This window comes from Chelon labrosus (assembly GCF_963514085.1).
Source record: "Chelon labrosus genome assembly, chromosome: 21".
Taxonomy (NCBI): domain Eukaryota; kingdom Metazoa; phylum Chordata; class Actinopteri; order Mugiliformes; family Mugilidae; genus Chelon; species Chelon labrosus.
In genome coordinates, this window is record NC_140354.1 from 12,215,579 (window position 1) to 12,228,365 (window position 12,787).

General features: G+C 43.3%; 1 protein-coding gene across 1 annotated transcript; it reads right to left on the reverse strand.

Annotated features, from left to right (window-relative positions):
• Window positions 1-3,835: 3,835 nt before the first annotated feature.
• Window positions 3,836-6,955, reverse strand: foxj1a (forkhead box J1a; the record flags this gene model as incomplete). The annotated part of the gene is made up of 2 exons (XM_084571579.1): window positions 3,836-4,759; window positions 6,395-6,955. 2 exons carry the CDS (start codon window positions 6,953-6,955, stop codon window positions 3,920-3,922), a joined length of 1,401 nt encoding a protein of 466 aa, XP_084427705.1. The 3' UTR covers window positions 3,836-3,919.
• Between the last annotated feature and the right edge of the window lie 5,832 nt (window positions 6,956-12,787).

Here is a 12,787-nt window from a genome sequence, read left to right on the forward strand (position 1 = left end):
TCTCCAAATTCACTAGATCCCAAACTGATCAAATATCTGTGGGATGATGCACAGAGGCCCCTCCTCTCAACCCATAGGACCCAGAGGCCCCAACATCCTGTTGAAAGACATCACAGTCCATGTCCATTCTCTGATGAGTCGCAACTGTTTTGGAGGCACAATGGAGCCCTACACAATATTAGGAAGGTGGTCATAATGTTATGCCTGATTGGTTTATATAAATAAAGTAACGGAAGCAAGAGGGGAGAATAATATGTTATTTTATTTATACGCTCACATCCGTCAAACTCTTCTGCAAATGGCTGCATCGTCCTCTCAGCCACATCAGGTGTTGCCGTTTAGCACTTTCAGTTTGCAGCGTTTCTTGGTTGGAACACGCACCGAGGGTTAGCGTTTCACCAGGAGGCTCCTCTTACCTGCGGCCGTCAGCGAGGCCAGAGAATAATACCTGCGTCGGGTTACCACGGGCCTCTCATCTAACCAGCCTGCCGCATTATAATTATCAGCCCTGCGATTCCAGATGGAGAGCCACGTCCAGCAGGTAATAGCTGTCCAGGGGGGCCTGCAGGGAGCTGGGGCTGATGGGGGTGGGTAAAGGGGAAACGTCAGCTCTCCTTTCCAGGAAAAAGTACTCTGGCTGGGCATGAAAGTGTAGGATCCTGCTCTTCCCGTGGAGTGTAGGGTGTCCATCACACAGAGGTGTAGCGTTACACTACTTTATCTCTGTCCTTCATTACCTCACCAGTGACCACGGACAGACACGCTCGCTCTCAGAGAGCCTGTCTGTTCACGACCCCGGGGGGACGCAGGCTTCTTAAATTCTACGTATTTGCATTTGATTACTGCAGCTATTCATCTGACTCTCTGAACGCGAGCCACCTTGCTAATCTGCCGCAGGGTCAGAGAGAGACGGTGTGGTCTACAGCCGGGCAGACAGGCGGTGATATATGGGGCCGTGGGACACTTGTCCCCGTTAGACCCCACACCGACCCAATGAAGGACCACAGATCCAAGCGCCATAGGGAACAAGAGTATGACTGAGCACAGACAAAGCCCTGAAAGAGAAACCCAGCCACCCCCTGCTACTATTACCCATCCACTGCCTGATCACAGCAAGGGCCCAAAAGAGATGAGCAGGAAAAGACCAACGTAAATCTCGGGCCCAGGCGCACTAAAGCAGAGGGGGGTGAGGGGAGAAGAGACAGCAAGCAGAAGAAAACAAGGCATGTAACAGCTCTGAGAGGCTGCGCTAAGCATGCTAACATGCTCGCAATGAAAGAGCTAACATGCTGGTGTTTGGCGGGTATGTTCACCATCATAGTGTAGCGTGTTAGCATGAAGACTTTAGGTGTTTTATAAGGGATGTGTCATTAGTTTGGAAGGTGTTTGGCCACAAGTCAAACTACTGGACAAAGGCAAATCTATCTAAAAGGTATCTCAAGGTATTTCACTCTGAAACACGAACAGAAGAGCTGCAGAATGACAAAAACAAAATTAAAATAAAGAAGACGTTTCAGTTCGACAAACGAGATCCAGTAAAACATTTTTATTGTCAAAGAAAAGTGGAAAATAACTTGAAAACAGGAAAGTTAAAGACTGCATAGTCCTACAGTGTCTCTCACGTCAGCATTTCCTTACAGAACCAATCATGAGGTAAAATGCCATTAATATTAAGTGTTATTATCATATAGAGAAGAGCTAATACACAATCGCGGTTGCTTTTTCCTCAAAATACACAAACTAAACTTTCTAAAAGTAAACTGCATGAACGGACCCCTACAACTGAATGTACAATATAACAGGCCTCACTGTACATTGATTGCACTTTCACACATTTTAGAGTAAAGAGTGTCTTCATACGGAGTGGTTTGGTTTGGTTAGTCCGTTTTCCAGCAGGTCCAACGACTCCTTTCTCACACGCCGATACAGAAAAAGATGTTTCCTCTTTGTAATAATGATTAAAAAAAGACACAGCCTCTTAACACTGCCACCCTGTTGAGTCCCAAGTGTTGTTCTTGGCACATAGAAGGTCAGGTATTCATTTACAAGGCACGGCGGCCTTTCTAAAGTGAGCGCTTTAAGCTCCTAATAGTTTTTTGTTGGAAGATTTTGCCCCCGAGCCATTTCATGTCCATTTTAACTTTTACTCCATGAAACTGAGATGTGTCCTCAAAAGAAAGAAAGACAGAAAGAATGACAGCAGTCTCTCAGTACTACAAGAAGTATCTCAGTCTGATTTATCTTGACGGAAAACAGTTAGTACCAAATATCCCACACAGCAAAAAAACTAGTTCAGTAAATCACTCCTACACTAAACATAATTTGGCAAATATCTCAGTATTTATTATCATAGTGCTCCTGTCACAGCCTTTACACTTGTATTAAAACAACAAAGGACTCCATCTCTTGCCAACCATAGGCCTTACACCTACTTATTAAGGATAAATTCGTCCTCTGGAAATCTCAACCGTAGCCACGTGTTTTTCAAATAAAATACTTTTATGCTATGTAAACAGAGACCGTGTAGTGTGGTCTGGTCTCAACTGTGTTTAAAAACTGTGAAGTTTTACTGTGATTCTACCCAATGGAACTTATGGACTCGTGGTGGGGAGTATAAATGCATCCGACATGGCACTAGAAAGTACAAAGTGCCGTAAGCGAGCACACGTGGACGTCTCGGGTGAGCTAAAGTCTGTGGTTAAAAGCAAAACATTGAATTTTAATACCTCCTCACAAACTACATTTGCTTCCTATGTCTTTTAAGTAGTAGTTGTAGTATTAATATTAGTATTTATTCATCTGGAATCTCTAGTAGGGATTGTTCAGCCTGGGTTTGTGAGTGTTCAGAAGTTGTTGAGTCTTTGCCATTTTAACATTTTCTCCCACGACATGAACATGAACATATAATAGTGAAACAGATTCATACAACTGAGCTGACGTTTGTAGGAACAGAGAGCTGAAGAATCCAAAATGGAGAAAACTATTGCCACTCTTTATGTGTTCGTCACATCCAGTTTTATTGAATTGCCATATGTGATATGTAGCTACCAGTTAAAAAGCTAGTTAGCTTAGCTTCCCTTCACCTCCTCATAGCCGCTTGCTAACTTAACATGATGCTAAATACGGCGCCCATTCACTTCAACAAAAAAAATGCTTATTATTATTTATTATTTGGGTTAAAACTGCACATGTGCATTAGCCCGAGAAAGTTTTACAAATATTAGTTGTTATACAGAGTCGTTCACCTCGTTTAAGGTTCCAGGTCCTGTCGACAGATTTGCAGGTGCTCCTCTTTTTTTTTTAATTTAAGGAGGCTCCTGTAGTACCACAAGTGGCCACTGGGAGGAGTTGGCAGCGGTACTGAGTAGTGGCTGTGGATCCATGCTGCTAACTGACAGCAAGCTAACTAACTTTTTTTTTTTAGTCTTTTCAGTAGAATTCTTGAATGAAGAAGGGAGAGAAGAGAAAACAGAAGCTAATGTTACACTAGTAGCTTATGTCCGTGCTTACTCATGTGTTAGCAGGAATCTTGCTAGCTGCAGTATTTCACCAACTAGCAATGCAAACACTGACAGGCTCCTCCAGGCCTAAAGACAATCAACGGGCTACTTTCCAATGTGTTGAGACCCTAATTCTCAAAATTTGCTTTTGTTTGTCTTGTCATTTCGTGTTTTATGAAGATTTGACGTAGAATCTCCGTGACGATGGGAACTGCTGCTGCTGCTGTACGTTGTGGCATCTTTGTTCAGTAGAAATTGAGGACGTGTTTCTTGCATCAGTCGACATCAAAATGTAACTTTAAAAATACTTTAAACATTTTGAAAAGGACAATAAATGTTTCATGCGTGTAAAAAAAAAAATCTGTTATTTCCTAGTAGAGTTGAGAAAGTCTATTAAGGATCCGGAAAGCAATTATTCCTCAAAGAAGGGTGTCAATCCGGGTGCTGGGGTCTCCGCCTAATGAGTCTTCGAGGTTAAACAGCTGGTCGAGGTTGACGGCGGAGGTACAGAGGAAATCACTGGGGCCTTGTTCCTCCTCTTCTGGCCAGGGGCTCTCCAGGAAGGCTGTGGCGAGGAAGGTTTCCTCATCAAAGTCAGACACGTTACTCTTCTGGTTAGTCCCTGTGGGGGCTTCGATGGGGGAGATGTGGGTCCCCCGCACCATCAAGTCCTCCTCTTTCATGATGGGGCTAAGAGGCTCGCCGTCCTCCAAGCTTAGCTCCCCGCTGAGGGCCGAGTCCAGCAAGGCATCCCAGTCAAAGTCCCCCTTCAGCGGTCCGATCTCCTTCTGTTCGTCCACGGAAAGCAGAGGGGAGCTGGAGCGTCGAGGAACTTTGGCGGCGCCATTTCTGGAACCCGCCAACTGTTTTCTCTTGTTCCCACCTCTTCCCCTGACCACCGGCCAGGACCCCAGCATGGTCCCCTCAGCCAGATGGGGGTCCCAATTCTGGTCAGCACCGGTTGCCTCTTCAAACTCCCGGAGAAGCCGTTGGGACTCTGGGTTGATGCACAGGCCGATCTGACCTCCTGCAGGGCCGCAGGACGCTCTGGACTGGGGCTGGAGGTTGAGCCTGAGCCGGTTCTGCAGGGCCGGGTTGATCTGGACGGGCGGCATCCTTCTCTTCTTGTAGGCACCACTCAGGAGGCGCTCAGCGTACTGAGGGTCGATCTTCCAGAAACCCCCCTTCCCTGGCTCGTCCTTCTGCCGAGGCACCTTGATGAAGCACTTGTTGAGCGACAGGTTGTGTCGGATAGAGTTCTAAAAAAAAAAAGCAAATTTTAATACGAGATATTAGTTGCTACGTCAATTAAACATCTACTGATTTCACTCTCTCGCAAAGAATAGATCGATCTCACGTCCGTGAGGTAAATATGAAGCTACAGCCAGCAGCTTGTTAGCTTAGCTTAGCATAAAGACTAGAGACAAGAGGAATCAGACAGCTTGGCTCTGCATGAAGGTAGCTTAACCCCACCCATCACCATTTACTCAAAATGTCCTCTCTTGAATGTATTACCCAAATTACTTTATCCTATTCAAATGACTCCTATTTTTTTGCTGTCTGGATGACAACCCTGTTAGACTCACTACATTTAAGGCATGGCAGTTAATGCGTAGACTTGAGGGAAGCTCAAAACTGATAAAAATCTATTTCAGATTGCAAATGTACCAAAGCTATAGAGTTAAAGATTATACACAGAATGCATATACCCCATAACCGTAGACATAACCCTTTTTTTCGCCCAATACAAGGCACATATTGGTACTCTGACTCACTGTCATAAGCTACAATGGTCCTGGTCTTATGTATTATAAGAAATAGAAAAGATACTGGGTCAGAAACTGGAAATGGACTCATAACCAATCGCATAATGTTAACAGAATAAAGAGATTGTATTGTGTTGTTTGATTTAGTGCTGCTAATATAGCTTAAGTGCATACTACACTCATAATCAGATCAGTTTTATAAAGTTTGGGAGCCCTATTTGGATTCTTTGGAGCCTGTTGTCTCTGCAGTCTTGCTGCAGGGCTTTTCCGAAGAGTCCTCTTAGAACAGGCCTGATTATTCATTGCTGTATTGTTGGTTGTGTATATGTAACTGAGCTGATGAGTTGTGTTTTCAGTTGTTTGGTTTTTACTGCGTTCACTATTGCTTATTTGCCCTCTTTAGTGTATTTCATAATGGATTCAGTGTTAATTGGCTGTAAAAGTAAGAACTGAAACAAAGTTTGTGCGTGAGGCTGTCAGTACAGGAAGTACACATGACGGAGCGCCATCCATCACGTTAACGCACTATGTACTCTCGCAGTCACCCAGCTCACCCCCCCCTCCTTCACGGGACTCTAAATAGAGCGGTGACCCAGTGACCTTTGTTAAATATTATCTGCCCCATGCGCTGCCTTACAATAACAAAATGCTCTGAAATGTCTGAGCTGGGCGCTGAAACACGGGAGTACAGCTAACGGCTCCGTCAATCATTTATCCAACAAAATTAAGCTTTTCTGGAAAATTCCCCGTTTTTTGGTGGAAGCAGCTTCCCATCCTTTTAACATCACCTCTGTACAGTTGCTTAAAAACAAAAAAAGAGAATAAAGTGTTCAATTCATGTTTTCTTTTAAAGTTAGACGCATTGTTGCTGGTCTGGGAGTTATTAATAACTCCCAAAGCCACCATCGTTTCCTCAGAGTGTGGCGGCAGACTCAGACTTCTCAGTGTATTCTAACAGTTTCTTCAAACAGAAACTAATCCAGCTGTGATCTGACCCCAGAGACCTGAGAGAAACTCATTTTCACACAATGGGAGAGTGTTGGAAACAGCACATCCTCTCTAAGCGTGTACCTGAATACAGTGTGTGTGTGATGTATTGTGTGTCTGTGTGTGTGTGTGGTCCTTTACCTGCCAGGTGGGGTCAGCGTGGCGATAGTAGCAGAAGTTGTCAGTGATCCACTTGTAGATGCAGGAGAGGGTGATCTTGCTCTTCTTGCTGGCCTGCATGGCCATGCAGATGAGGGTGGCATACGAGTATGGCGGCTTGATATTCGCGTTGGTCTTGTAGTCCACTTCGTCTGGACAGTGGCCGTGCGCAACGATACCGGGGAGCGACTGCATCCGGCTGTAGGCCGCAGCGGTGGGCTTCCCCGGGGTCAGGGGCATCCCGATGGAGGCGGGGTCCCCGGCTAGAGGGGAGGACGGGGCGTCGGATCCCAGCTGCTGTTGGCCGAGCAGATGCGGCTGGTGGTGGGCCTGCTGTGGCACGTTGGCACCGAGGATGGAGAACTCCTGCAGCCACTGCAGGCTGGTCAGGCTGTCGTCCAGGTTGACGGAGCTGCAGCAGCTGATAACGCTGCTGTTGCCGGCACCGTCCCGCTCCTCAGCCTGGGCAGCGGCGGTCACCACCTCCTCCTCCAGGCCCACAGAGCCTTCGGGCCAGGGGTCTGCGCAGCTCAGAGACAGCATAGCTCTCTCCAACACCTCTCTGTCACCCTGCAGCTTCTTCTCCTCCTCCCCCTGCCACCGCCTGACAGGACCGAAAATATACATTTAACTTCAACAAAGGCGCAGACACGGATGGCTCAATTTGAAAACAGGGCCTCTGTGTGCGTAAAGTGAAAGGCGCTTGATTCCAGCCCTCATTTAAATACTTTAACACGTCTGTCACCTCAATAACGTGAAAGCTAAAGATTTTAAATATTCTATGAATCTGAAATGATGCACAGAAACCCTTTTGTCCTTTCAGAACTTTCTGGAATAACTCTGTGGCGCACTTGACGCTCAGCGTTGAGAAGAGCGCACACCATCACCAACACCGTGTCCAGCGCTTAATCTCACCCACAGGTGTTAAAAAAAGGTTAAAAACAAATCAAATTGTGTTATCACACAGAGCACGTCTACTGACGTGGGTCATGGGCTTATGTTTTACGCGTAAAATCCGCATATTTGTTCGTCAGCGCACCAAAATCTAATTTAAAAATACATAAAAGTAGCTATTTAGACATTTTAACATTCATCCTTGTATATTTAAAGTAATACCATTGTAAGCATATGGCAATATATTGTTTAATGATGTTCCATTATGTATTTGTGAATCCATACATGGATATTTCAGGCCTCCTGAAGCTGCAGCGTTTTAATAATAAATCAGAGAATAAATAATGAGATCCTCTCAGACCAAACACCCAGACTCACCTTCTCTCGGCTGTTTTGTTGAGTAGAGACTTTTTAAATCCCAAACGGGCAGCTCCTGTTGAATGCTCAGTCTCAGCCTTCTTGCTTGTGCACCTGTTGTCTGCTGGCGAGTGAGGGAAAGAAGAAGAAAAAAAAGGGCAGAAATTCCTGTGGTCTGAGTTTGGCGCTCGGTCGGGCGCTCCTTCTCCTCTGCAGAGGTCTTTATAACGGTTGTCAGCGGGCTGCGGGATCCGTCGGGGAGGCAGTTTAATACCTGGTGCAGGAGGTTTGTCCAGCAACCATAGAAACGGTACACCCCCTTGTAAACAGCTTCCCGTTCCTCCATTGGCCTCTTGGTTTCTATAGCGCTTCATTTTTAATCACTCTCAAGTCAACTGAGGCTGCTGCCGTGCTGGTTCTCAAACTGAGGCCCGGGGCCTCTCCGGGGGACACGCTTTGACTTTTTACTGATTCTTACCTTTTTTATGAAGTCTGAAAGATTAAAATATTTTGAGCATGTCAAAGATTTTTTTAAACACAAACTCTTAAAACTAAAGTTAGAACTATAATCTACAACTGTAAGGTTTGAACATTTACTCCCCAAACATCCATTTTAATTTTATTTTAAAAACATTGTGAAGTTATATTATAGATTACAGCTTATTGTCACATGTGAAAAGTCCATCAAATATAAATAAAAGAAGACTAAATCATTCAGTCATTAAAAAGATCCAATTTCTCTAAAAGCCAGAAAAATAAACTTAAAAATTCAAAAAAATCCAGTAATAGAAAACAGATTTTTATTCTTCTCTCTTCCACAAATCACCTGGCTGCCTCTCAGATTTATCTGTGGCCCTGACTGGAATCTACTGGACTAAACCATCAGGTTAAATGAGAATATTCTCAGGTAGACAGGAGACATTTCTGTGCAGGATTCTGAATCTTCCTCTGTGTATTCTGCACGTGTTGAATTATTTGAGATTATATTTAATGAAAACCACACCAAAGGTCGGACGCGGCGTTTTGGACTTACAGGGGGAGGCGTGTGTGAAGGAATGTACTTTTGTTCATAAGACAGAAAGGGAGCGAAAGACGAAACAAAAAGGTTTTGGCCCCTCGAGCGTTCTATTAGTGTGGCTGACTGGTTTCCTGAGGCCCCTCACAAAGACAACTGTAAAGCAATAAAAAAAGGCCGCCTCATCTCTGAGTCCTGACGTCTCCTCAGAGCTGCAGTTGGAGTTTCATCTCCGCCGCTGCTCACGCGCAGCCTGAAACAGACGAGGGCAGGGATCAAAAAGTTGTTTATTCCAGACAGGCACACCTGTATTTTCAAAATAAAAGCAGGGGAAGTCAATGAACATCTGTATGTGTGACATTGCAAAATAATCCATTCAGGTAAATATTAAGTATTAAAACTCATGTAAAGAAAAGAAAATTAAACGATATTTTCCGTGACTTACAATGTGAAACAAAGAGGCACAGTCTGCTGATCCGAGTCCATGAGTCCAGTCTCTGATATGTGAACATTTGTTACTTTTTCTTTCAATTATTAAAATGACTTTTGTGCATTTTTGTTGCGACAGATGAGAGTGACAGGAAATGGGTTGAGAGAGAGAGAGGTCGACATGCAGCAAAGGGCTCAGGCTGGAATCGAAACCGTGCATTTTTCCAAACCAAACAATCAAAGGAAATATTAAAAAAACAGGACTCATTGTTCAAACCCTGCAGGGTCAGCCCACCAGACAAGAACACCTCCTTCATGTCAGAGTCTTGAGACGTTCCTCCATCACATCTCCTCCAGCAGAGGTCAAAGGTCAGAGCAGGAGCAGCCAAGCACAGTAACCACACAGAGGTTCGGGGAGGGCTGGCCTCCACACAGGACTAATATAGGGATTACAAAGAAGGATGCAGCTGGATGCAGACTGCTAGTGGACTTGACAGACAGACAGGAGGAGTGATTAGTGAATGGGGCTACGGGGCACAGGTCTACACAAAGGGACACAAGATGATGAAAACAATACACAAAACAACTACAGAGAGTCGCAAAATGATCACAGCGAGACGCAAAACAACTCCAGCAAAGGTGCAAAACCCCAACAAAGACACACCAAGACTCAGCGTCCACATTAGCACACGAAAGGACCACACAAACGCTGCAAAGTTTGCAAAACGCCCTTAAAGACATTGAAAATGACCACATAAAGACACAAAGAAAGCTACAAAGACTCAACAAGAATTCAAAGAAATGCAGAACGACTCTAAATACACAAATCCATTAGAAAATAGTCACTAAATGACCATAAAGGGATGAAAATTGACTACAAAACCGTCACAAAGACAGTAGACAAATGCAAAGTGATGCACAATGCCCACCAACAGATGGAAAATTCTTATTAAGGCGTTTTATTTCCAAATTTTTTGTTGGTTTAATAAAGCAATCCATCTGGAAGAGCATTAACTACAACTGTGAGCAGTCTAAAGAACAGCGGTGAACGAACAGGCTAATATAAATCTAAATGTAAAATTCACCTAAGCAATAGAAGCATAAAAATACTTACAAAAGAAAAAGTAGGGCAGAAAAATAGTTCTCAGACTATTAGTTTATTATTACATCAATCCGTTCTGTTAACACATTTTATAATTGGGAGCTTTTGACTGACTAACTTTTTGAAATCTGAGGAACTGAGAAAGTTGTCACTCTTAGTTCAGTTCAAACATTTTATGGAGATATCAATTGTCCAGTCAGTCATCCAGTCACATCCTACAGGGAGTAAAGGTGACTATCAGTGTGAGGGCAAAATAAACATGTCATAATTTTATTGGAAAATGTTTTTAAAATGTAGATATTTCTATATAATTCTCATTTGAAATGTAGTAAATATAGATGTGTGGGTGTAACACCTACTGTTGGACAGAAGGTGGCGCCAAACTCCATTTGTTGAGAATCTGGAGGCAAAGCAGAAGAACTGATTTACTAACACATTTCACATGCAGAGGCAACTTTAAACGAAATCTCTCAGAGAGAACTTCACTTGCTAGATCTCTTGATCTGCTGTTCAATGGGTAAATTAACAGCAGGCTAGCTAGACGTTGTCACATTAAACTTAGTTTTTTTGTTGTTGTTGCTTAACTCTTGTAGCAATACCACCAGTAACCACTAGATGTTGCTGTTTATCGTTTCAGCAGCTTTGAGCATTCATGAAAAATAAACAGACTCCTCAAATCCATCTGATTCAGTTTAATAACATCTCATTGTAGGTGCAGCAGATTATAAATCAATATAAATTGTTGAAATCAGACGTGTTCCTGACTCATTGGCTGCATCATGTTAGTTCAAGACCTCTCAGGACTCAACAAACAAACAAACAAACAAAAAAACTAAACTAAATTAATCTCTGAGGAGGACTCCATAGAACAGGGTTTGATGCTGATTGGACTGTATTATTAGAGACATGAGGGCAACATGTCTGGATGAACCTCCTCAATGCACTTAACATAAAGAATATAAAACATTAGAAAAGATACTGTGCACGTTTCTTCGATAGGTAGTATAATTTTAGTTCATTTCATTTGAAAGTCTGGAATCACAATAGCTGACATCATATCTCTATTTTTGCTTTAAAGGTAGCTGAAACAGATATACATGCAGATTATATTTCTAATGATGTAAAAACATGATGATTAGATCAAAATTTGGAGATGATTAGTTGAAAGAAATGAAGGTGTTAAGTTTAAATCTCTTTAGCCACATTTTCACTACAGTGACATTTAAATGCAGTACTTTTACTTATAACTCAGTGTTTGTACGGTGTCCTAACAGTACTGTGTCCACAGAGCTGTGTTTTTGTGCAGGGAGCTCCCGATGACAAAGTCCGGTCAGTGAGGACATACCGGTGTTAATGATTCACTGCAGAGCATCAACCCAGCTCCGCCTCCTCACTGTACGCTGTTATTTTGGTGGTGGTTAAATGACCCCCACGTGAACCTTTAACAGACTGAACAACAGCTCCAGGAAACAGGAAGTCAACAAAGCAACCTTTTAAAGGCTTTTAGTCTGACACCTGTAGCTGCCACAACCTTTCCACTGGTTTGCTTTCTGCTGGGTCAGTTCACTGTATGTGCTGTACTGGGGTTTTGTTTACTGCTGTTTACAGAATGTGTTTTTTATTCTGTTCTTCTAAGTGAAAGTCCTGCTCTGAAAACCAGTGCAACTAGCTCACTAAACTGATGCTGCACGGCCAAACGTTGTCCAAACCCACTGAAAGTTTATCTTAAATTCAAGCGGCGCCTCAAAGGTTAACGCGTCAGGCTCAAGTTTGAATATACTTCTAAACTTGGAAGAATATTTACATTGGAACAAATGGTTCACCCATAAAATATGGAGTTGGTATTTGAATATTTAAGTGTAAACATCAGGCATCAGTTTTAGTGAAGCATTGATGCAAATACACTGAAGGCTTTTGTATTTCTGTATATAGAATATCTCTATGTAATTTGCACACAAATAGTGTGAAATAAAAGCTAAACACTTGTCGCATTTTGATCCCAAATAAGGAGCAAAAGCATCTCTCCTGACATACATTTAGATAACACTTATACTGTAGAACAAATAAGAAATATTAAGTTCTATAAATTAAGTAAATTATGCGCTGACATTCAACAGTACACGTGTCGTCTCTGGTTGAAGCCATTAATGACGGCGCCGTGATGTTCACATGAGAAGTTATTCAGTGTTAAACGGAGGAAGGAGTTCAGTTACTGGGGATTCACACCTGAAACTGTCAGGACGTCTGCAGGATCTGCGAGACCTCCACCCTCCATACATACATAATGTATGTCCTCTTGTGTCGCATGTGCAGCACAGCTGAATTATTCAGCCCGGTGGCAGAAAGCGAGCTGGACAGAGCTGCACTCCCGTGATAAGAAGATTAGTGCTGTCGCTGTAGGTCCACTCAGTCCTCAGCGAGGCTTTCCACTGAGGAGATGCCAGCGTTTCATGTTCTTCCTGCAGGAAACCTTCAGCCTCAGTGGAAACTGAGACACTCGTCAAAGAATACACAAACCATCATCCAGCTCAGATGAAAATAGAGAACCAAAAGAAATGCTCAGATTTGATTTTGATAT